The sequence below is a fragment of the Eriocheir sinensis genome, chromosome 45 (assembly GCF_024679095.1).
Source record: "Eriocheir sinensis breed Jianghai 21 chromosome 45, ASM2467909v1, whole genome shotgun sequence".
Taxonomy (NCBI): Eukaryota; Metazoa; Arthropoda; class Malacostraca; order Decapoda; family Varunidae; genus Eriocheir; species Eriocheir sinensis.
This window is the reverse complement of record NC_066553.1, coordinates 8,447,530-8,471,797: the sequence shown is the minus strand read 5'-3', so window position 1 is coordinate 8,471,797 and position 24,268 is coordinate 8,447,530. Positions and strand designations below refer to the sequence as shown.

Here is a 24,268-nt window from a genome sequence, read left to right as displayed (position 1 = left end):
TTCACGGCTCTTGACCCCACCTTGTAAAACTTGGACTCTATGTGTAGCTGCGGATGCTTCGTTTTGATGCATTCTAGCTTGATGGCCACCTCCTCGCCGGTGGAGATGTTTGTTCCTGTGGAGAAAAACAAGAGTCAGTACATGGGGAGAGATAATGTTTCTTTAGGGTTAGAATAAATGCATGGGGTAAATGTTCAAAGGGAATTTAACCACTATAATTTAAGAAAATGAGAAAAAGTGGGTATCTAGAACACCAAGTAGTAGTATTAGTAGTAGTAGTAGTAGTAGTAGTAGTAGGTATAGTAGCCTATTTGTAGTAGTGGTAGTGGTGGAAGTGGTAGTAGGAGTGGTGGTAGTAGTAGTAGTAGTAGTAGTAGTAGTAGTAGTAGTAGGTTACATAATAAAAACAAATACACAAAAATAAAGGAAAACAAAACCCGGAAAAACAAAACATCCCTGCCTTATCTCAGGAAGTGGCTGTCCTGTGTCCTGTGATAAGAGACGCCTCAGGATGATCAGTAAGTTCTAGTTGGTCATTCCTTTATAGTTGATTAGTTGTATTATAGTTACTTGATTGGTTTGTGATGAAGCACGAGGGAGTGACTACACAACACCCTCACGCCCTCTGACCTTTCTCCCTTTCCCAATGACTAGCTGGCTCAGTACGTCACTCAGATGGTCTTCCTTTCCTGATATCACCCTATTGGTCCTCCCTTTCCCTGACGTCACACTCTACTGATGTCACACTCTTTCACCTTATTGGGTCTCCCTTTTCTGACGTCACCAAAACCTCTCCCTCCTATTGGTTCTCCCTTTTCTGATGTCACACTCCTATTGGTCCTCCCTTTCCCTGACGTCACACCTTCCTATTGGCTATACTGATGTCACACTCGTTCACCCTATTGGTTCTCCCTTTTCTGACGTCACCAAAACCTATCCCTCCTATTGGTTCTCCCTTTCCTGATGTCACACTCTCCTATTGGTCCTCCCTTTCCCTGACGTCACCTACACACCCTTTTGACCCTCCTTCCTACTGGTCAAGCTCTCAGTAGCATCACCCTATTGGCCCTCCAGCTCGAATGACGCCACACACGGCCTCTTCCCTATTGGTCAGCACACGCTCTGACGTCACAGGGCAGCATAGGGAGTCGCAGCGCAGTACAAGTCACGTGGCTCTCATGTGCGAGTGAGGAGAGAGGCGAGGAGGGCGACGCGCGGGCACCATCAGCTGAGCCGCGCATGGAAGGAGAAGGGGAGGGAAGGGGTGGGGTGAGGTGGAGAGAGAGAGAGAGAGAGAGAGAGAGAGAGAGAGAGAGAGAGAGAGAGAGAGAGAGAGGACGGTGGGAAGGGGGTGGGGTGGGGATGGTGGGGTAAATGGAGAGAGAGAGAGAGAGAGAGAGAGAGAGAGAGAGAGAGAGAGAGAGAGAGAGAGAGAGAGAGAGAGAGAGAGAACGGAGGGAAGGGGGTGGGGTGGGGATGGTGGGGTGAAGATTGCGGAATGAAAGAAGGAAGAGAATATGGGGGAGGAAGAAACACTGAAAGAAGGAGAAAGGGAGGAAGAAGTGCGGGAAGGAGAGAGGAAGAGGTGAGGGAAGGGGAGAGGGAGAGAAGACTTAGGTAAGGAGAGAAAGAGAATGACGGAATAGAGAGAGGAAGATACTGAGGGAGAGAGAGGGAGGATGAGACTGAGGTAAGGAGAGAAAGAGAATGACGGAATAGAAAGAGGAAGAGATTGAGGGAGAGAGAGGGAGGGTGAGACTGTGGGAAGGAGAGAGAAAGAGAATGACGGAAAAGAGAGGGGGGAAGAGATTGAGGGAGAGAGAGGGAGGATGAGACTGAGGTAAGGAGAGAGAAAGAGAATGACGGGAAAAGAGAGGGAGGAAGAGATTGAGGGAGAGAGAGGGAGGATGAGACTGAGGGAAGGAGAGAGGGAGAGTGTGAGAAGGAGGGCAGAAGATACTGAGAGAAGATAGGGAGATGGGGGCCAGCACACACACACACACACACACACACAGACACACACACACGTAGGAATGGTTGTCATGTTTACGTTGGGGAGGGAAGGGGGACTGGAGACATGCTGTTTTTTCCCTTCTAATTTGGTGACTTCGTAAACTACCATCCAATTATTTTCTTTGGTTTGTTATCTAGTACCTGATCTATTAATTTCAGACAGCCACAGCACAAACGTGAGTGAACAAAAGTAACTGTGATAATGAAGAGGAGTGAGTGAAGGGCGCCTGAGTAAGACTAGGAAAGAACTGAGATGAGCTGAGGAGAGGAATTAATGAGAGGAGGAAGAGGACGAGGTGCAATGACGATGAGCAGGAGAGGTGTGAAGGGGAATTAAGAAAGAAGGGTTATGGGATTATGAAGATTAAATGAAGCGTTGAAGCGGAGGGAGAGGAAAGGAGGGGTTGGGAGAAGGAGGAAGAAGTGTGATGACGATGAACAGGAGAGGTGTGAAAGGAATGAAGAAAGGTTACGGGATTATGAAGAGTAAATGTAGCGTAGGGGAAGGAGAGGAGGGGTTGGGAGGAGGAGGAAGAGGTGCAATGACGATGACCAAGAGAGGTGTGAAAGGAATGAAGAAAGAAAGGTTACTGGATTATGAAGAGTAAATGTAGCGTAGGGGAAGGAGAGGAGGGGTTGGGAGGAGGAGGAAGAGGTGCAATGACGATGACCAAGAGAGGTGTGAAGGGGGATGAAGAAAGAAAGGTTACTGGATTATGAAGAGTAAATGAAGCGTAGGGAAAGGAAAGGAGGGGTTGGGAGGAGGAAGAGGAGGTGCAATGACGATGACCAAGAGAGGTGTGAAAGGAATGAAGGGGAATGAAGAAAGAAAGGTTACTGGATTATGAAGAGTAAATGAAGCGCAGGGAAAGGAAAGGAGGGGTTGGGAGGAGGAGGAAGAGGTGCAATGACGATGAACAGGAGAGGTGTGAAGGGGAATGAAGAACGAAAGGATGGAGGATTGTTATAACGAGTAGTCAAGGCCTTTATTTTTTTAGCAATTGTCCTCTACCATTGTATCTTTAGTTTCCTGGTGCTACTTCCACATGTATCCTTAGTTGTATAATCACACTCTGTACTGCCTGGGGGTTGGGATGGCATGCTCCTCCCTTCTCCTTCGTTGTTTACTTGCAACAATAAACTATCAGTCAATCAATCGAGTAGATGTTTAAGGAAAAGAAGTACTGTGATGAATAGGAAGGATGTGATATGAATAAGGAGGAATGAATAAAACAAAGGGATATAGGATTAAGATGAATAAAAGGAGTAGGAAAAAGAACCGAGATGAATTAAAGACAGTGATGAGAGGAGGAAGAAAGACTGAAGAAAGAATATGAGTGTTATGATGAGTAAAAGGAGTCCCAGAAAGAAAAGAAGGCCTGGTGTGAGATGTTGTGACGAGTAGATAAAAGGAGTGAAAGGAGACAACGAACTGGTGGTTGACGGCGAAGTAGTAACGAGGAACAAGAGAAAGTGAAAGGAATGAAAGGAACTGTGAGATAGAACATGGTGAGCTGTAATGACGATGAAGAGGCGGGGAGATAGAGCATGAAGTATGACCGAGATGTGATGCAGGGTTGCCAGATGGCCGATTTTCCGGCCAAATTAGTTAAATTTGACCGTGAACAGTGTTGTTTGGCCGTAGAGATCGGGGATTTTTACGGCCAAATTATTTGGCCGATTTTTGGTCGTTGTTTGGCTGAAATGCAGAAAAATAGCTGCTAAAAAATTCGTATCTTCCTCGACGTTGGGATGTTGACAGGCCTCCTGTCCGTCGCCATGGTAACCATACAGAAACCAAACCTGTACGGGTAGTCGGGTACCGCGGTACATGAAAGAGACACGTCACACACTTCCTTTAGTCTCCCTTCCCCGCTTCCGCCGTTCGAGTGTCGTGATAAGCAAGTGATTTTTTTTTTCTTTTGTAGACACATACCTTATTGGAACGTCAACCATGGCCTCTGTGAAATCGTCGTGGAAAGAACGTTATGACAGTGGGAGAAAGTATAATCCTTCATGGGAAGAAAAGTTTGTTACCTTATTAATTTGTCTATGGTGCTAAAACTACATTGTTTATAACCATGTTGGGTCATGTACTCCGTCCGCGCATTTATTTTACATTTGTTTTGCGACGAAGTATTTTCTGCATATAATATTTTCGCATTTGGCAGAATTTACCTGAAATTTGGCAGGAAACTGAAAAAAATTGGCCGATTTGGCCGTGACGTTGGGTGAGATTTGGCCGTCAACTGCTGTCGGACATCTGGCAACCCTGATGTGATGAGGACGAGGAGAATGGATGGTAAAGTTGAGGGAAGACTTATGGGGCCGAATTACTAAACATTTCGTCTCCAAAGTTCACCTATTTGACAAGGCTTTCCTAGGAGTTTGGGGCATTTCCAGAAGTAGTTTTATGACCCTGGTGGTAGTCTGACTCTTCTTCTGTACCGTGAACCTAAAGAAACACTCGTTAGAACCCGATTGATTCCCTCTTTGACCTTTAGAAATCGTTGATATGAGAAGCCAAAGTATCTTATAATACCGACCATGATGTGACGAGGAAGATGAATAAAAACAAAGTGAAGGGAGTTGTGACATGGAGGAGAGAGGGAGTGAAGGGATTGCAGGCTTCTTGGCTTCGTTCTTACACTGATTACCGCTTACAAACACGAGAATGAAGGAAAGCATAGGGGGTCATTGATGAGGTAGAGAAAATAAAAAGGGATATGAAGAAAGACTAAGGAGGAAGACAAGAAAGGGGGGTGTTTTTGAAGGTGAGGAGAGCAGGGAGGAGGGAGGTATGAGACAGTGATGCAGAGCGAGAGGGAGATAGGGATGGAGACATGGAGGGACGGAGCCAGGAAGAAATGAAGGGAAGGAGGGATGGAGCACGTTCGTGGATGGAGGAGGAAGAGATGAAGAGGAGAGAGGAAGGGGCTGATGAGAAACAAGGAACGATAGGGGAGAGGAAGATATGGAGGACGGGAAAGATGGAGGAAAGACGAAATATAAGGAAGGGGAATGGAAGAGACAATAAAATTATAGTCGCTGGCTTCAGCAGCGGATAAGGACGGGAGACGGGTGTTGTGGTGTGTTTACATCCTACCCCTGACGCGGCGTGAAGGGGAGATGGTACAGAGATAACACGGAGGCGAGAGATACTACTGGTCAGGTGCTTGGCCCTGCCCTCGCCCACCCGAGGAGACAGACGGTAGACCTCGTATCAGCGCGTGGAGAGCTACAGGAGTCATCATGACTTCCCGCTACGCTTATGTATTGAACATCACGTTGTAATCGTGCCCAGAGGAGCAAACTTCACGCGTAGCCTGGATTGTAATGTAAGTTCTGATTGCTATGTAACTCTAGTTTTGGTTGTATTATAATTCTAGTTAAGTCATAAGTGTGGCTTCAAATAAAATGACTGATATGATGGAATACAGGATTGACCACATCAAATAAAATGAGTTCGACGCAACGGTATACCCGTCATTTTACTGCTACACCACGGAGAACTTGGCAAAGAGACTGGGAGGATGGGAGGTGGCGGAAGATGGAGATCTGAGGAAGGCTAGAGCGGCAGCGGGAATGAAGAAATAAATGAAGGAAGTGACGGAGGAAGGAGGGAAGAAACGGAGGGAACGATAAAAGATGCGAAGAAGGGAAGAAGTAATGAGAAGAGAAAATATGGGAGGAAGCAGCGGGGGCAAAAGGGATGACAGAAGGAAGAAACGGAGGGAACGATAAAAGATGCGAAAAAGGGAAGAAGTAATGAGAAGAGAAAATATGATGAGAGGAAGCAGCGGAGGGAAAAGGGATGACAGAAGGAAGAAACGGAGGGAAGGATAGAAGATGAGCGAAGGAAGGAAGGAGGGAGGGGGGAAGAAGGAGGGAACGATAAATGATGCGAAGGGAAGAAGTAATGAAAAGAGAAAATATGATGAGAGGAAGCAGCGGAGGCAAGAGGGATGACAGAAGGAAGAAACGGCGGGAAGGATAGAAGATGTGCGAAGGAAGGAAGGAGGGAGGGAGAGATGGAGGGAGCGGAGCCTTGGAGCGAGTGAGAAAAACAACCAACCACCTGCTAGTGACGAAACGTAGTTGTAAACAATGGTTGGGGAGAACATGCTGCTGCCTGCTTTCTCTCCCTCCCTCCTTCCCTACCTACCTACCTACCTACTCCTTCCTTGCCCCCCTCCCCCCCTCTTACTATCCCTCCGTCTTACCCAATACCACCACGCTCTGCTGCCTCATGTTGTATGTCTGTGTCTTTGTCTGAATATACCCAATCCCCCTCATATTCTTGATGCCCCATTCTCTCTCTCTCTCTCTCTCTCTCTCTCTCTCTCTCTCTCTCTCTCTCTCTCTCTCTCTCTCTCTCTCATACTTATATAATCGAAATCATAGGAAAGGGTAGACACCAATGTATGTAAACGTTCGAGTGCATCAGTGTGTGTGTGTGTGTGTGTGTGTGTGTGTGTGTGTGTGTGTGTGTATGCATGACACAACCTTGACACACTGATACATGACACGCCAGTAGAATGTTTTCCTAATGAGGGGGAATAGGAGGAGGAGGAGGAGGAGGAATGGAGAGTAGGGGGGTGGGGGGTTGAGAATGTGCGTCAGTAGTGGTATGAGAGAGAGAGAGAGAGAGAGAGAGAGAGAGAGAGAGAGAGGGGACCTTGATGGTGAAGCCAGATATAGAAATCATTGTAATCATTATACGACTGACGATGACGATGGTGACGCGGCGAATAGGAAGATGAGGTGCTGTGTGTGTGTGTGTGTGTGTGTGTGTGTGTGTGTGTGTGTGTGTGTGTGGATATTGTGTCGCTAATCAGAGAGAGAGAGAGAGAGAGAGAGAGAGTTAATTTGAAAGTATCGGTGCATATAACTATTGATTTTCCTCTACACACACACACACACACACACACACACACACACACACACACACACACTTCCCTCCATCAACGACGCGGAAACAAAATTATAACTTAAAACGACGTTATCAAAGTTATGTTCTCTCTCTCTCTCTCTCTCTCTCTCGTAAACACTTGTTCTTCCAGCTTCCTCTTCCGCCTTCCCATACATTTCAACTCCTCCTATCCCCTCCTCCTCTTCCTCTTCCCTCCATGCCCATCTCCTTCCTCCTCTTCCTCCCCCTCCTCCTCTTCCTCTACCCTCCTCCTCCTCTTCCTTTACCTTTCTTCCAACCCTATCCCATGGTTCCTTATCTTCTTCTGCCTCTTCCTATCCCACTATCTTCCATGCCCTGTTATCCACTCTCATCAAATTATCTCTCCATGCCTTCCCGTTCCTCCTGGTCCTATCCAATGCTTCCTTATCTTCTTCTGCCTCTTCCTATCCCACTATCTTCCATGCCCTGTTATCCACTCTCATCAATTATCTCTCCATGCCTTCCCTTTCCTCCTGGTCCTGTCATCTCCTCCTTATTTACTGTTCTTCTCTACCCTTCTATTCATTCTCCTTCCTGTTATCTCCACATCTCGTCCCATTACCAGTTCTCTTCCACTTCCTTCTCGGCACTTCAACCCCCCACCCCCCGCCCCCCCTCTCTCTCTCTCTCTCTCTCTCTCTCTCTCTCTCTCTCTCTTGCCACACACTCTTTTAAAGGAAGTCTAGACCCGGAAGCTCCACCACCACCAGAGCCACAGCCTCCCTGAAGGACACACCCACCCACACACACACACACCAGAGGCAGAGTAACCTACATCAGCGAGAGACCCATAACAGAGAGAGAGAGAGAGAGAGAGTGTTGAGGAAGTCTTATGACGTACAGAACGTGAGGAGGAGGAGGAGGAGGAGGGACTAATGAATTAATTTACAGCACCGAGAGAGAGAATATTGCAAGAAGTTAAGGAGGAGGAGGAGGAGGGAAGAAAAGAAGGAAGAGAGAAATTGAGAAGATAACTTTGTGTGTGCGTGTGTGTGTACAAAACAAGTAGGAAACACGTGTGGCGCACGAGGAAGCCCGACAAAGGATTACCAATGACATCTGGGAGGAGGTGGAGGAGGAGGAGGAGGAGGAGAAAACTAGAGAATAAAATGGAGGAGGAGAAAACTGGAGTAAAAAAGGGAAGAAGAAGAGGAGGAGGAGGAGGAGGAGAGAAATGATCAATAACATGATGATAGGCTGATAAAATGGAAAAGGGGAAAAGAGAGAAATGGGAAGGAAGAGGCGAGGATTTGGGGATTGGTGAGATGGGAAGGAAGGGGGTGAAAGAGGGGAATGGAAGAAAGAGGAAACGAAAGAGAGGGGAAGGAAGGGGGTGAAAGAGGGGAATGGAAGAAAGAGTAAACGAAAGAAAGAGAAGATTGGGAAGGAAGGGAAAAGAGGAAATGGGGTCTGTGGAAAGGGGGGAAACAAAGATGGTGAAAGAAGAGGGGAAGTTAAGGGAACAGTTAAACTTGCATTCTCTAGAAAGGCGAAGGGTGCGTGGAGACATGATCGAGGTTTATAAATGGATGAAGGGCTTTAATAAGGGAGACATTCATAAGGTTTTGTTGGTAAGAGAACCGGGTAGGACACGAAGTAACGGGTTTAAACTGGATAAATTCAGATTCAACAGGGACATAGGCAAAAATTGGTTTACTAATAGGGTGGTGGATGAGTGGAATAGGCTTAGCAGTCATGTGGTGAGTGCCAATACAATTGTCACATTCAAAAATAGACTAGATAAATTCATGGACAGCGCTATTAGGTGGGGTTAGATACACGGGAGCTTAGGGTCAAAGGAGCTGCCTCGTACAGGCCTACCGGCCTCTTGCAGACTCCTGCGTTCTTATGTTCTTATGTAAAGGAAAGAAGGGGGAGACCTTTCACCCCCTTCTTTTCTCTCCCATTCCCTACCCTTTTCCTCTTCTATCTTCCCTTCTCTAACTTTTTCCCCACTTCTATTCCTTTTACTTTTCATCTCTCTCTATCTCTCCCATTCCCTACCGCTACTCTTCTCCATTCTCTCTAACTTTCAATCCCTTCATCCTTCACCTTCATCTCCCTCTTTTCCTTTATCCTTTTCCTCTTTTCTCCCTCATTTTCTCTTCCCTAACTTCCATTCCCTTCCTTTACTTTCCCCTTCCTCTTCTCTCTCGTTTCGTATCCCTTTTCTCTCTTGTCTCTTACTTTCTTCTCCTTTTCATTTCCTTCTTTTTCTCTTTCGTTTCGTATCCCTTTTCTCTTCTATCTCTTACTTTCTTCTTTTTCTCTTCATTCCATTCCCTTGCCTTTCCTGTCTTCTCTCAATCTCCTATATCACTCATTCCTTTCATTAACTCTTTCCTTCCCCTCCCATTTCATCACCCTCTCCCTTTCCTTCTTAATGCGACACACTTTTATCAGCCTCTAGTCCCCCTCCCCTTCCTTCCCTACCCCTCCCCCTCCCAATCTAGATGAGGAAGGGGTTCTGAAGTCAACGTTGCCAGATTGTCTCACTCAGCCTCTTCTATTTACCGACTTCCAACCCAAAAACTGTCTCGTGGACCCCAATAAGGAGATTCACATATAATTATCGTTAAAATAGTTAATTCCTTATGTTTTTTGGCAATAGTTAGGCGTCAGAAACCGGTAAATACTATGGTCTGAGTACGACAATCTGGCAACGGTGGTTCTGGTCCCTAATTTTTTTCTTCCCTGGATAATAAAGTAAATGAATATGTGAATGACTGAATCTCTCTCTCTCTTGTCTTGCCATTTCCCTCCCTCTCCCTCCCTACCTTCCTTTTTGCTGTTTCCCTCCTCCTCCTCCTCACCCCTTCCCTTGGTCATCGATTCTCTTCCCCTTTCTCTCCCTCTCTCGTTCATTCCATTAATCCCTTTCTCAATTGTTTGCCATCTCCCTCCACCCCTTCCTTCCCTTCCTCACCCCCGTATGAAGCTCCCATTCTCTCCCTTCCTCCTTTCTATGCATCCACTCTTTCTCCCTCCCTCCCTCGCTTCCTTCCCTCCAGCTATACCACGTGCTCCCCCTTGCTAGACATCAGCTAAATTAAGAGTGGGAGATGAGTGGGGTGAGAAGGAGGGGAAGAGAAGAAGGGAGGGTGGGGTGGGTGGCTTGCAAGTTGGGTGGCTCCATTGTAACTAACGAGAAATCTACACCGACCAAAACATCACAGAAGTTCGTGTTACTGAAATCTAGAATATATAAGAAAGATAATGAAGTTTGTATTACTGAAAGGTGGAACTAAAAGTAGTCTTACATTTTACAGCTGAGAGTACTTTTAATATTTAGTGAAGATGAGAAGGGAGAGAGGGAGATCGGGGTGGGTGGATAGCTTGCAAGATTCGTGGCTAGATGATGAAACGAATGAGGAATTTAGACTAATAGTATCACTGAAAATCGTATTACTGAGAGATGGAATAAAACCAGTCTTTTTATAGCTGGGAGGGAGAGGTAGGGAGGGTGGATTGCTAGATTCGTGGGTGCAAAATAAAACGAATGAGTAATCAACAGACCCGAAAAAGTATCACTAAAGTTCGTATTACTGAGAGATGGAATAAAACCAGTCTTACTTCTTATAGCTAGCAGGGAGAGATAGGGAGGGTGGATTGCTAGATTCGTGGGTGCAAAATAAAACGAATGAGTAATCAACAGACCCGGAAAAAGTATCACTGAAAATCGTATTACTGAGAGATGGAATAAAACCAGTCTTATTTTTTATAGCTAGCAAGGAGAGGTAGGGAGGGTGGATTGCTAGATTCGTGGGTGCATAATAAAACGAATGAGTAATCTACAGACCCGGAAAAAGTATCACTGAAAATCGTATTACTGAGAGATGGAATAAAACCAGTCTTATTTTTTATAGCTAGCAGGGAGAGATAGGGAGGGTGGATTGCTAGATTCGTGGGTGCATAATAAAACGAATGAGTAATCTACAGATCCCAAAAAAGTATCACTGAAGTTCGTATTACTAAGAGATATAATAAAACCAGTCTTCCTTTTTATAGCTGGGAGGGAGAGGTAGGGAGGGTGGATTGCTACATTCGTGGATACATAATAAAACGAAAGAGAAATCTATTGACAAACAAAGTATCACTGAGGTTCGTATTACTGAGAGATGGAATAAAACCAGTCTTCCTTTTTATAGCTGGGAGGGAGAGGTAGGGAGGGTGGATTGCTAGATTCGTGGGTGCATAATAAAACGAATGAGAGATCTACAGACCCGAAAAAAGTATCACTAAAGTTCGTATTACTGACAGATGGAATAAAACCAGTCTTCCTTTTTATAGCTGGGAGGGAGAGGTAGGGAGGGTGGATTGCTAGATTCGTGGGTGCATAATAAAACGAATGAGCAATCTAGACCCCAAAAAGTCACCTAAGATCGTACTGCTGAGAGATGGAACTAATATCAGTCTTACTTTTATGACTGGGAGGGAGGGAGGGTGAGTGGGTTGCTAAACTTGTGACTGGATGAAAAAAACGAATGAGAAAATTCAACAGACCAAAACGGTGGATGAAAAAAACGAATGAGAAAATTCTACAGACCAAAACCCAGAGTCATAGAAGTTTGTAATACTGTGAGATGAGCTAAAATCAGTCTCCCTTTTCACAGTTTGGAGTACTTTTAATATTTAGCGTTGAGTGGGTGGCTACATGAGGAAAAATCAATACTCAGTAGACCAATCCGTGTGAGTGACGCTCCTCCTCCTCCTCCTCCTCACGCGAGAGAGAGAGAGAGAGAGAGAGAGAGAGAGAGAGAGAGAGAGAGAGAGAGATAAATAATGAGAACTAGAGAGAATAAAAAAAAACTAAAATAAAGGAATACAAAAAGGACAAAAATATACAGAAAAAACGTGAGGCAAAAAGAATATGAGAGAGAGAGAGAGAGAGAGAGAGAGAGAAACACATCTGGACCGGGTTAAAGAGCACATTCAGACCAGGTTCTTCCCCCTCCCTTAAAAACCCAACCACCTGCTTGAATAAAAAAAGAAAAATAATAATAATAAATAAATAGATCTAACAGCACAGCGTAACACAAGCGAAGAGTGAGTTACGTGCGTCAAACTTTTCCTACAATTTGAAAGACTAATGACACAGGTACGCTTGAGAACAGGTAGGTATAGGATTTCACAACGCAGGTATAGGCAAGTTCTGTAAAAATGATACCAGGTGGGTTAGCTTTAATGACAGGTATATATTATGTCTTATCGTACACGTGAAAACTGATATACAAGATTAACGCCTGGATTTTCATCTAGCGTCGTAATTCTGAAGTTATGGGGCTGATTTTTATCTTTTTTCTTTTTTGACGCGTTTTTCAGGAATAAATGGAGAAAGATAAAGAATGGGAAGTAACGGGAATGAAAAAGTAAATAAATAAATAAAATAGAAAAAGGTAAGGTTTTGTTTGTTTTTTATAGGGATGATTTTTTTTACCTGTTTTTCTAGGCGTGGTTAGTTGGTTTTGTTGATTTTTATTATGAGGTTGATTTTTCCCATTTTTTACCCGTTTTTCAAGACGTGGGTAGTTGGTTTTGTTGATTTTTATTACGAGGCTGATTTTTCCTATTTTTTTAACCTGTTTTTCAAGGCGTGGCTAGTTGGTTTTGTTGATTTTTATTATGAGGCTGATTTTTCCTAGCTTTTTACCCGTTTTTCAAGGCGTGGTTAGTTGCTTTATTTTACTTTTTTATATCGCTTTTTACGACCGAGTTTGTAATAATATGTCAACTGTGTGAAATTTCAACAATATAGCTAACTCCGTCCCTAACAACTGGATTAACACCCCAAACAAGCCATATAACTTAATAAATACCAACCCAACGTTAAATCTTGCCGTTAATGACAGGTCTAATCCTTCCTCCTCCTCTTCCCTTAAACAGTGTCCCCTTTCTGCCGGATACTATAAGGTGATCTCGGCCTCTTCCTCCGCTAGAGCTTCTTCCGAGTTGGGTTGGTAGCCTCTGTAAACATCTCTACACGGAAATATTGATAATTGAAGCGTTTTACATATATTAGTGTAATCATACGTATTTTTCAATGTATAATCATGAAGAAAATGGTTGATTGAAAGGCAAATATAGGTGTATATATATTTTTTTACATGTGGCAACAGGTAGGCAGGAAGGTGGGCAACAAGGTGAAACGTCTAGACAATGTGTATAAAATTCTTAAAGGGCAACTGTGTGTTCAGAGGCGAGACTTGGTTCCCTTCCCTCCCTCTCTTTTCTACTGCCACGTGCATTAGGAGGAGGAGGAGGAAGAGGAGGAGGAGGAGGAGGAGGTTGTAAGTACTGGTGGGTATAAGTTACGACCAAAAATTCCTTCCTTCTTCCTATGTCTTCTCATCCTCGTGTGTGTGTGTGTGTGTGTGTGTGTGTGTGTGTGTGTGTGTGTGTGTGAGAGAGAGAGAGAGAGAGAGAGAGAGAGAGAGCTCGGTAAGATACGATATCATCTATTTTTACACTACTACTACTACTGCTACTACTACTACTACCACAATGACTACCACCACCACCATCTTTTGTAGTCAGTTACACTCTTGCTAACGAGTCTAACCACGAAATCACCTTGTGGGGTGCCTGCTGGTGTAGTGAAGGAGGGGGGGAGAGGAGGGGGTAATGGGGGTGGTGGTGGTTAGGTTAGTGAGTCAGGGTGAAAGGTGGCGTGCGTGCGTGCGTGCGTGTGTGTGTGTGTGTGTGTGTGTGTGTGTGTGTGTGTGTGAGAGAGAGAGAGAGAGAGAGACACAAACACACACACACATTAGTAGTAGTAGTAGTAGTAGTAGTAGTAGTAGTAATAACAATAATAATAATAATAATTCGAAGAAAACGACAACAGAAGGAATTACTTGCATTTTTTATTGGTATAATTATCTTTATGCGTAATATAATGAACCCCTTCGTGCTGAGTTTTATTAATGGGATTATGTAATGTGGCTGAGGAGGAAGAGGAAGACGAAAAGGAGGAGAGAAGAAAGAAGAAAAAACACAATGGAGAGCAGGAAATAAAGATGAATGCTGAAGAGGAAGACGAAAAGGAGGAGAGAGAGAGAGAGAGAGAGAGAGAGAGAGAGAGAGAGAGAGAGAGAGAGAGAGAGAGAGAGAGAAAACACGATGAAGAGTAAGAAATGAAGAAGAATGCAGAGGGGAAAGACGAAAAGGAGGAGGAAGAAAAGAAAAAAAATAAGAAAAGAAGAATGCTGTGTCGTGTTAGTGTTAGTGTGTGTGTGTGTGTTTTAAGAGGAATACTAACTCGAACCTGCCTTTATAAATAGAAGAAATCGCTTATAAATGCAAGGAAGTGCCACAAGGGGAGTATCGTAAGTGAAAGATGCGAAAGTGTAAAGAAAAGAAGAAAAAAGTAAGCCTAAGAGTAAGCCTATCTCTGCCTCGTGAGCTAAATTGGTATAAGAGGTTAAGTTAAACAAGTGGTTCTGAGCCCTGAACTAACCACTCACACACACACACACACACACACACACACGTCAGAAAAGTAGGTTTATCTCTCTTTTATGTCTCAAGGACGATGATCTACGTTACCTTAGTGAATGCGAACTACAATGAAAAATATATAAATAAATAAATAAATAAATAAAAAAATAAATAAAATAAATAAATAAAATAAAGAGCAGACGAGAGGAAGAAGCCAGAGGAAAAGGTATGGAAAATAAATGAAGAGAAAGAGAGGGAATGAAAGAGAAAGAGAGGATATAAAGAGAGGGAATGAAGAGAGAGAAGATAGAAGAGAGGAGATGGAAGGGAAAGGAGAGTGAAAAGATAGGAAGGAAAAGCAGAGGAAAAATGACGAGAGGAGAGAAAAGGAGATAAAAAACGAGGCGAAATAATAAGTGACGATGATGTAAGATAAAAAAAGAAAAAGAAAAAGGAGAGCTAGAGAGGAAAGAGAAAATAATAAAGTAAAGAAAACGAGAAGGATGGAGGGAAAATGGATCAAAAGGAGAAGGAAGAAGGGAGACAAAAAGTGAGGATGACTGAGCTGAATAGAAGAGGAAAGGGAAGGATAGATAAGGGGAGACATGAGATAAAGATTAGAAGATAAAGAGGATCAGACAGCGAGTGAGGAAGGTGGAAAAAAATGAGAGAGAGAGAGAGAGAGAGTTGGCAGGTAAAGAAGATAACGTAGCGAAGAGAGAAAAGATAAGAGAAAAAAAGAGGAAAGAAAGAAGCGTAAGGAAGATAGTGGAGAAGAAAAAAGTAATAAATTGATAAGAGAGAGAGAGAGAGAGAGAGAGAGAGTCAGTTGGCAGGTAAGGAGTAACGCAGAAAAAAACAACAAAAAAAACAAGCAGATAAGATTGGAAAGAAGAGGGTGTCAGTTCGCGGATGAAGATGGAGAAAAAGAACACCAGAGAAGGACGAAGAAAATGGAGAAGAGAAAGAGATAAGAGAGAGACAAGATAACAGGTGGAGAGGAGACAAGAGGAGAAGGGAGAACGGCCTCGGTCCCTGTAGCAAAGTAGGGGAAACTGGAGCAAATTGCTGTACACGGCCAAGACCTTGTGAACTCAATGCGGCGAACCAACACTCAAGTCTCTCTCTCTCTCTCTCTCTCTCATCTTTCTTATCAATTTATCACTTCTATCTTCGTCACTATCTTCCTTACAATTCTTTCTTTCCTCTTTTTTTTTCTTCCTTACCCTTTCTCTCTTTCGTTATCTCTCTCTCTCTCTCTCTTCTTTTTTTTACTTTTCCTTTCTACCTTCCTTTCCTTCCTCCCTTTCTCCGAGGCTAAATAGATCAGTTACATGACCTCCCTTCCACCTCCTCCTCCTCCTCCTCTTCCTTCCTCCTCCCACTCATCCTCAGCTTTTTTTTTTTTTTTTTATCTTCTCAAGGTTTTTCACATTTTCATCTTCCTCCTCGTGTTCTTTACTTTTTACAGTCGAATGTTTTGCTCTTCAATGTCCTCTTTCTATGTAGCACACACACACACACACACACACAGTCACACACACCATGCCTGTCTTCTTTCCTACGACGCAGACTGTTTAGTATTTTCTTTATGAACACACACACACACACACACACACACACACACACACACACACCAGATGTCGCTATGAGGGATAATAATTAAAGAAACATAAGACGTGTAGTAAATTAGGGTGGCGTGTTCTCCTAAATTATATAAAAAAAAAGAAAGAAAAGAAAATAGAGGCCTGCAACAAACGATGAATTATGTTAGAAAGTAAAACAAAAAAAATAAGATAAACGATTCCACAAAGGTCAACAACAACAACAACAACTGCTTTCACTACTACAATGCAAGCCTTCAAGTAAGTGTGTATATGTGTGTGTGTGTGTGTGTGTGTGTGTGTGTGTGTGTGTGTGTGTTGAATGTTTACAACACACACACACACACACGAGATATATAGACCCTCGTCCTGCCACCCAAGACATTTAAAAGGCTGAGAAAAGAGGGAAGGAAGGAAGGAAAGACGGAGGCAAAGTTGGAAGGAGGAAGAAAGGGAGGAAGGGAGAGAAAGGGTTTTGCGGCTTGCGAAAGGGACGGAGGTAAGAAGTGGTGGTGATAATGGCGAGGAGGAGGAGGAGGAGGAGGAGGAGGAGGAGGAGGAGGAGGAGGAGGAGGAGGAGGCAGAAGTGGTAGCATACAATTTTCTTACCTTACGCCATATAAAACATCTCTCTCTCTCTCTCTCTCTCTCTCTCTCTCTCTCTCTCTCTCTCTCATTACGGTGGGTTATGTAACGTCTAGTACAGGTGGTTGAATAGGTGGAAGGAGTGACCAGGGGAGACAGAGAGGGGTAAGAATGGGGAGGGGGGGGCTAAGGAGTAGGAGAAAGGGGTGATGAGGGGGATTTGGGTGGAGGAGAAGAAAGGGAGGTGGTGGAGGGGTGGAAGGGGGGTGGGGTGAAGGAGAAAGGGAACGAAAGGGTGGTAGCGAAGGGGGTGCTGGAGGGGGGGTAGGAGTGGAAGAGGAGAAAGGGGTGGATGGGTGGAGGTGAGGGGGTGGATGGAAAAGGCTGGGGAGGAGGAGGAGGAGAAAGGGGATGAAAAGGATGGGGGGGGGGGGGGGGGCAGGGTGGAGGAGAAAGGGAACGCAAGCGGGGAGTGGCGAAGTGAAGGGGTGGTAGAAGTAGAAGGGGAAGAGGGGGAGGGGAAGGGAAGATGATAGGTAAAGGTAAAACTCCCTTTCTACTCTGCATTTCATCTCCATCATCATCATCATCATCATCATCATCATCTTTCTTAATTATCTCCTATTGTTCCTTTCTCCTTGTTCGTATAATTTCGTTTTCTCTTGGTCAACTGTTTATTATTATTATTATTATTATTATTATTATTATTATTATTATTCGTTCTATTAATCTCTTTTTAAATTTTCTCTTGTAATTTTTTTTCTTATTCACTTCTCTTATTTTCTCTTTGTTAATTCTCGTTTTCTTTTGTTTTGTTTTTACTCATCTTCCTCTGTTTTTCTTTAGTCTTCTTCCTCCTCCTCCTCCTCTTCCTATCTTTACTTTCTTCATACTCTTTAATTTCAATCATTCATTTTTTTCTTCCTTTTTCTTATTCTTCTTCATACTCTTTAATTTCAATCATTCATTTTTTTCTTCCTTTTTCTTATTCTTCATTTTTCTGATAATCATTTTTCCTAACTTTACTTTCTTCATCTTTTTATTTATTTCAATCATTCATTCGTTCTTCTTTTCCTCCACCTCCTCTTCTTCTTCTTCTTCTTCTTGTGGCAGTTCTATCCCTCACACTAACCTTGTCTTTCATCACTTTAGCCGCAAGATATTTGTTATTCCTCTTCCTCTTCCTCTTCCTTGTCCTCCTCCTCCTCCTCCTCTTCTTCCTGTTCCTCCTAATAGCGTCACTTTTTCCTGGACTGTAATCATCCCTTCTTCTCCACCTCTTTTTTTTTCTTTCTTCTTCGTCTTTCCCTCCTCCCCCTCCTTCTCCTGTTGGTGATTTTCTTATTTTCCCCGTTCTCTTCTTCTTCTTCTCCGTCTCCTTCTTCTCTTCGTTTTCCTCTCCTCCTCCTTTTCCTGCTTTCTATCCTGTTAATAGCACGGTTTATCTTCCTCTTTTGCAACTGTTTTTCCTCCTCCTCCTCCTCCTCCTTACGCTGCTTCTCCTCTTCCTCCTGTTGGTGATTTTCTTATTTTCCCGGTTCTCTCCTTTCTTCTATTCTTTTTCCTCTCCTCCTCCTTTTCCTGCTTTCTATCCTGTTAATAGCACGCTTTATCTTCCTCTTTTGCGACTTGTTTTTCCTCCTCCTCCTCCTCCTGCAGACACAGCTATGTAAACAAACAGTCGATACAAGTGTCCCATTGTTATCAGAGAGATGGCTCCTCCTCCTCCTCCTCCCCACCCCCTCCTCCTCCTCCTTTGCAATATTAAACACTTCACTGACCATACCCCTTCTCTCCCCTCTCCCCTCGTCTCTCATTTAGTCTCCTCTCCCCATCCCTCCTCCTCATCTCAACTCTCATTTAGCAACCTCTCGTTCTACCTTCCTTTTCCATCCCCTCCGTTCCCCTCTCAATTAGTTTTCTCTCTTCTTCCTCCCTTTCCTTGCCCCTCCCTTCCCTTCTTCATTTAGCATCCTCTTTCCTCTTTCTCCCTTCCCTTCTCCCCATCTCATTTAGTCTCCTCCTCCTCCTCCCTTTCTCTTTCCCCTCCCCTCCCCTTCCCTCTTCAATCATTTACGTAGACTCTTCCCTCCTCCTCCTCCCTTCCCTCTCATCTCTACTACCCTCTCCTCCCTCAAGACTGCAGCTGCCAACTTATCTAACACACACACACACACACACACACACACACACACACACACACAGACGCTATATTTACGTTTGTTTAGTATTATTTTTCGTCCTGTCAAAACATGCTATACACACACACACACACACACACACAAACTATTTCCCTCTCTTAACTCCTCTACATCAAGCCAACGACTCTTCTAAACATGTCAAAAGAACTAAAAATAGGTTAACGGGAATCGAACGCTTTCCTCTTCCCTATTTCATTCTCCTTTCAACCTATACTGACTTACCTATTATATTTACCTACCTTACCCACGTATTAATCTATCATTATATTCATCCCTTTACCCATCTACCTTACCTGTGAAAATACTTACCTAACCTTACCTGCAAATACCGTTACCCTTCATTCCTCAACTTACCTATACCCACTTATCTGCTACCTGCCCCTAACTACCTGCTTAAGTACCCATTCTAAACATTCCTACCTCATCCATTTTAGCAACCTTTCTACCTTACCTTCTTAACGCAACACCGCCCACCCTGCCCAAACTACCCATCATCTGTATACCCTCTACCTACTTCCCCTTCTAATTACCAACCTCTACGATAATCTTCCAGGCATTAGCAAACTTTCGACCTTACCTAATGCAAAGCTTCCTCTCTAGATGTCTGTTTTTACCTATCATCTACCTCCTTACCTCTAATTACCCATTCAATCCATACCCTAGCTTACCCACCTATTAGCAAGCTATCTTACCTTATCTACCTAGACATTAACCATCTTTCTAATTACCCACCTCAACCGTACTCCAGCTTCTGCACCTATTGACAACTTATCTTACCTTATCCTACCTAAACATTAACCCATCTTTCTAAGTGTTTTGATATCTCTCTCTCTCTCTCTCTCTCTCTCTCTCTCTCTCTCTCTCTCTCTCTCTCTCTTCTGCATTTTTCCTTCCTTTATTCCCATTCCCAGTGTTCCCCTTTCTCTCTCCAATGCTCTCCTTTCCTCTCTTCCTCTTCTCCTTCCATTGCTCTTCTTTCTTTCGCTTCTTCCCATTCTTTAATATTCTCTTTTCCCCTATTTCCGTTTTCCTCTACACCATTTCCCACTTTCTTTCACGTTCTTCTCTTCCATATTCTCCTTTCCTCTCTTTACTCCCTTCTTCTTTGTATCCCCTACCTTCTCCTTCTACATACATCTCTTACCTATGCTTCCTCCCTCTCTCCTCCCTACCTCCACGCATATCCCTTCCCCATTACTCTCTCTACCTGCGTACCTGCCTTACCTACTCCTCTCCCTCTCCTCTCAACCTCCGCGCATAATCAATAAATCGCCAATCTGTATATTACCTGCTCTTCCTCCTCCTCCTCCTCCTCCTCCTGGTCCGCCGTTCCTCCTAACCAATTATCTTCACACCTTCATCCACCGCTTCCTCATCCTCCACACACACACACACACACACACACACACACACACACACACACACACAGTTTCCATACAGAAGCATAACAACATGGAACGGACTTGACGAGGAGACTGTGTGCAAAAACGATTCATGAATTTAAAGCCAAACTGGATAATAAGCGTTATGGAGACGGGACAGCACGAGCCTAGTACGACTCTTTTCCTGTATTTCACAACTAGGTAAACACACACACACACACACACACACACACACACACACACTTAGACTCCCCCACGCCAAGAATAGGTCAGGTCTATACGCCGTGGTTTATATATACGTGACTTTGGTGTGTATTGGGGTTACTAAAAGATGTATTGACGGATAAACAGAGACATTGGTGCGATAGACTAGTTAAGGAAGGCACGCGCACTTAGAATGACCTAAATGGGGGCTTCTAGTATTTGTGTCAGCCCCTTCCCAATGCCCGGCTATATATGCTTGTCCTTGCTACGACCTGGCTGATGGTGGTGGTGGTAGCTGTTGTAGTAGTAGTTGTGGTAATAGACGTAGTAAAGGTAATGGTGATGGTGGTGGTGGTGGTAGTAGTAGTAGTAGTAGTAGTAGTAGTAGTAGTAGTGGTGGTGGTAGTATAGTAGTAGTAGTAGTAGTAGTAGTAGTAGTAGTAGTAGTAATAGCAAAATGTGATGGAAAATACTAATATCACACTAGAAATGACATCCTTTGCAAAAAATAAAAAAAATAAAGTTAGCAGTAGTAATAGAAGTGGTAGTAGATAGTGGGATGTAGTAGTAGTAAAAGTAGTAGTAGTAGTAGTAGCAGAATGTGATGGAATATACCAATAGCACACAAGAAATGACATCCTTTGAAAAAAAAATAATAATAATAAAAAAGTTAGCAGTAGTAATAGAAGTGATAGTAGATAGTGGGAAGTAGTAACAGTAGTAGTAAAATTAATAGCACCAATAAAAAAAATATAAATAAATAAATAAATAAAAACAACACTAAAAATAGCAGCATAAGCAAAAACATCGGCGGAGCATCACTTCCATCAAGAACAAAGGCGACACCATCCATCCGGTGAGTCATTTCGTCACAGCCTCGTCAGTGAGTCAGGCCGTGAGTAGCGTCAACACGGCGTGACACGGGAGGGGGAGAGTATGTGGGTCAGTGCTATCACGTCTTGCTCGCTGGCGGCTGCATGGGTGGTTGGCTGCCCCCCAACCAACCCACACCATCACTATCACACGCCACAAAAACGAGGGGGGGAGGGGGGGGATGGGGAGAGAGAGTAAGGGGGGATGGGGAGATGGAGGAGGCGAAGGAATAGAAAGGAAGAAGAAAATTGAGTGGGAGAAGAATTAAGAGAAGAGGAGAGGATACAGAAAGATGCAGAAGAAAAAGCAGGAGGTAAGAGGTTGAGGAGGAGGAGGAAAGGAAGAAGAAAATTGAGTGGGAGAAGAATTAAGAGAAGAGGAGAGGATACAGAAAGATGCAGAAGAAAAAGCAGGAGGTAGGAGGTTGAGGAGGAGGAGGAGGAATAGAAAAGAAGCAGAAGAAAACAAAAGAGTGGGAGAAGGATTAAGAGGAGAAATTGAGGGGATACAGAAAAGATGCAGAAGAAAAAACAGGAGGTAAGAGGTTAAGGAGGAGGAGGAGGAGGAGTAGAAAAGAAGCAGAAAAAGAAAGTGGGAGAAGGATTAAGGAGAAAATGAGGAGATACAAGTAAATATGCAGAAGAAAAAGCAAGAAAAGAAGTTGGAGGGGGAGAGGAGGATTGGGAAGAGGAGGAGGAGGACCTGATAAGATGGAGAAGTAAAGGAAAAATAATAGTAAGAGGATTAAGAAAAGAAAATGATGAGGTGCAGAAAAGAGGATGAAGAAGAAAAAGAAGAGGAAAAAGAAGATTCAAAAGTGAACATATGAAGATTACATAAAAAAACAGGAGAAAGTTGTCACGATGAAAAGAAATTGAAGTGACAGGAGGAGGAGGGAAAGTATCTGGACACCAAAATAGGAAAAACGAGAAGAAAAAGAAAAGAAAAAGCAGAGAGAAAATGCGAGTAAAGGAGATGAGAGAAGGAAGTTGTTTACAAGGAAAGTCGAGAGGACGAAGGAAGGAGGAGGAGGAGGAGGGAAAAAGCAGACGACGACGAAGAAAAAGATGAAGAAGTGAAGGAGGATGAAGAGGAGGAGGAGGAGGAGGAGGAAGAGGAGAGGAAAAAAGAAGACGAGAAAGGAAACGACAAAGAAAAAGAAGATAGAGAAGAAAGTGAAGGAGGAGGAGGAATGGCGCGCTGCAGAGAGAGAGAGAGAGAGAGAGAGAGAGAGAGAGACGTTTACAGACTACATACAACCTTCAAGTTTCATAATGTAAGAGAGCAAGGAGGAGGAGGAAGAAGAGGAGGAAGAGAAAGAGGAGGAGGAGGAGTAAATACTAAATAGTGAAGGGAGAAGGAAGGGAAGAAGAGAGAAGGAAGGAGGAGATGGGCTGATGGCTGGCTGGATGGCTGGCGAAGAGGGAGAGTGGAGGAGGAGGAGGAGGAGGAAGGAATGCAGCTATATCGAACATCGCGGTTCAACTTGCATACAAAACCACTTCGTGAATCATTGACGCGACACACTGCTTCGGGTACTGACCTCTCCTTCCCCTCTTCCTATTCCTCTACATTTATCTTATTTTCCCTCTTCCTCTTCTTCTTATTCCATCTCCTCTCCTCCAACTTCTTTCCTTGCTTTTTCTTCTGGATCTTTACTTCTATCCCATCATTTTCTCCTCTTAATCCTTCTCCCATTCTTTCTTTTTCTTCTGCTTCTTTCTATTCTTCGCTGTTTATCATGTTTTCCCTCACTATTCCTCTACATTATCTTATTTTCCCTCTTCTTCTTCTTATTCCATCTCCTCTCCTCAAACTTCTTTTCTTGCTTTTTCTTCTGGATCTTTACTTCTATCCCCTCATCTTCTCCTTTTAATCCTTTTCCCATTCTTTCTTTTTCTTCTGCTTCTTTCTATTCTTCGCTGTTTATCATGTTTTCCTCATATTCTCTACATTTTATCTCTTTTCCTCTCTTCTTCTTCTTTCTTTCCTCTCTCCCTCCTCCTTCTTCTTTCCTTTCTTTTCTTCTTTTTCTTTACTTCTCATCCTCTCTTTCCTTCCTTATATTCTTTTTCTTCTGCTTCTTTCTATTCTTCGCTGTTTATCATGTTTTCCCTCTGTATTCCTCTACATTTATCTTATTTTCCCTCTTCCTCTTATTATTATTCCATCTCTTCTCCTCTCTTATTATCCTCCTCTGCTTCTTTTTATTCGCTGTCATCATGTTTTCCCTCTTCCTATTTCTCTACATTATCTTATTTTCCCTCTTCCTCTTCTTACTATTATTCCATCTCTTCTCCTCTCTCATTATCCTCCTCTGCTTCTTATTCTTCGCTGTCATCGTGTTTTCCCTCTTCCCTTTCTTCTTATCCACTATTTTCCTATTATATATCTTCTCCCTATTTTCCTTGTCTCCTATTCCACTGTCCCTTTCCTTTTTCTATTTCGTCTTTGCTATTATTTTATTTATCATCCTCTTCTCGTTGTCTTATTCCTACTTCGCTTTCCCTTCTTCCGTTTCCCTTTCTTCCTCTCGTCTTCATCTTGTTTTCTTCTTCACTTTATTTTTTCGTTGTCCTCCTTCACGGTCGCTTCTCGCGTTTCTTATTTTCCGTCTTCTTTGATTTCTCGGCCATTATCTTGTTTCCTCTCTTTCTCTTCCCTTCTCTCGTACTCCATTGTCCCTTCTCCTTCTGTTCTTCATTCTCTTTCTCCCCTTGTTCTCCATTTTCTTTACTGTCCCTTCGCCTGTTTATTTTTCTTCCCATTTTCTTCATCAATCTTTACTGCGGTTTCTTTTTCATCCCATTTTCTTCATAATTCTTTACTGCGGTTTCTTTTTCTTCCCATTTTCTTTATCATTCTTTACTGGGGTTTCTTTTTCTTCCCATTTTCTTCTTCATTCTTTACTGGGGTTCCTTTTTCTTCATCATTCTTTACTGCGGTTTCTTTTTCTTCCCATTTTCTTCATCATTCTATACTGCGGTTTCTTTTTCTTCCCATTTTCTTCATCATTCT

General features: G+C 43.4%; 1 protein-coding gene across 3 annotated transcripts in view; it reads right to left on the bottom strand.

Annotated features, from left to right (window-relative positions):
* LOC126980711 (casein kinase I-like) overlaps nt 1-24,268 on the bottom strand; it is an 88,246-nt gene that overhangs the window by 19,958 nt on the left and 44,020 nt on the right. For all 3 annotated transcript variants that reach the window (XM_050830896.1, XM_050830898.1, XM_050830897.1), the window contains exon 3: nt 21-115. In XM_050830896.1, the coding sequence (XP_050686853.1) occupies nt 21-115 (95 nt within the window). The remainder of the gene's footprint in view (nt 1-20; nt 116-24,268) is intronic.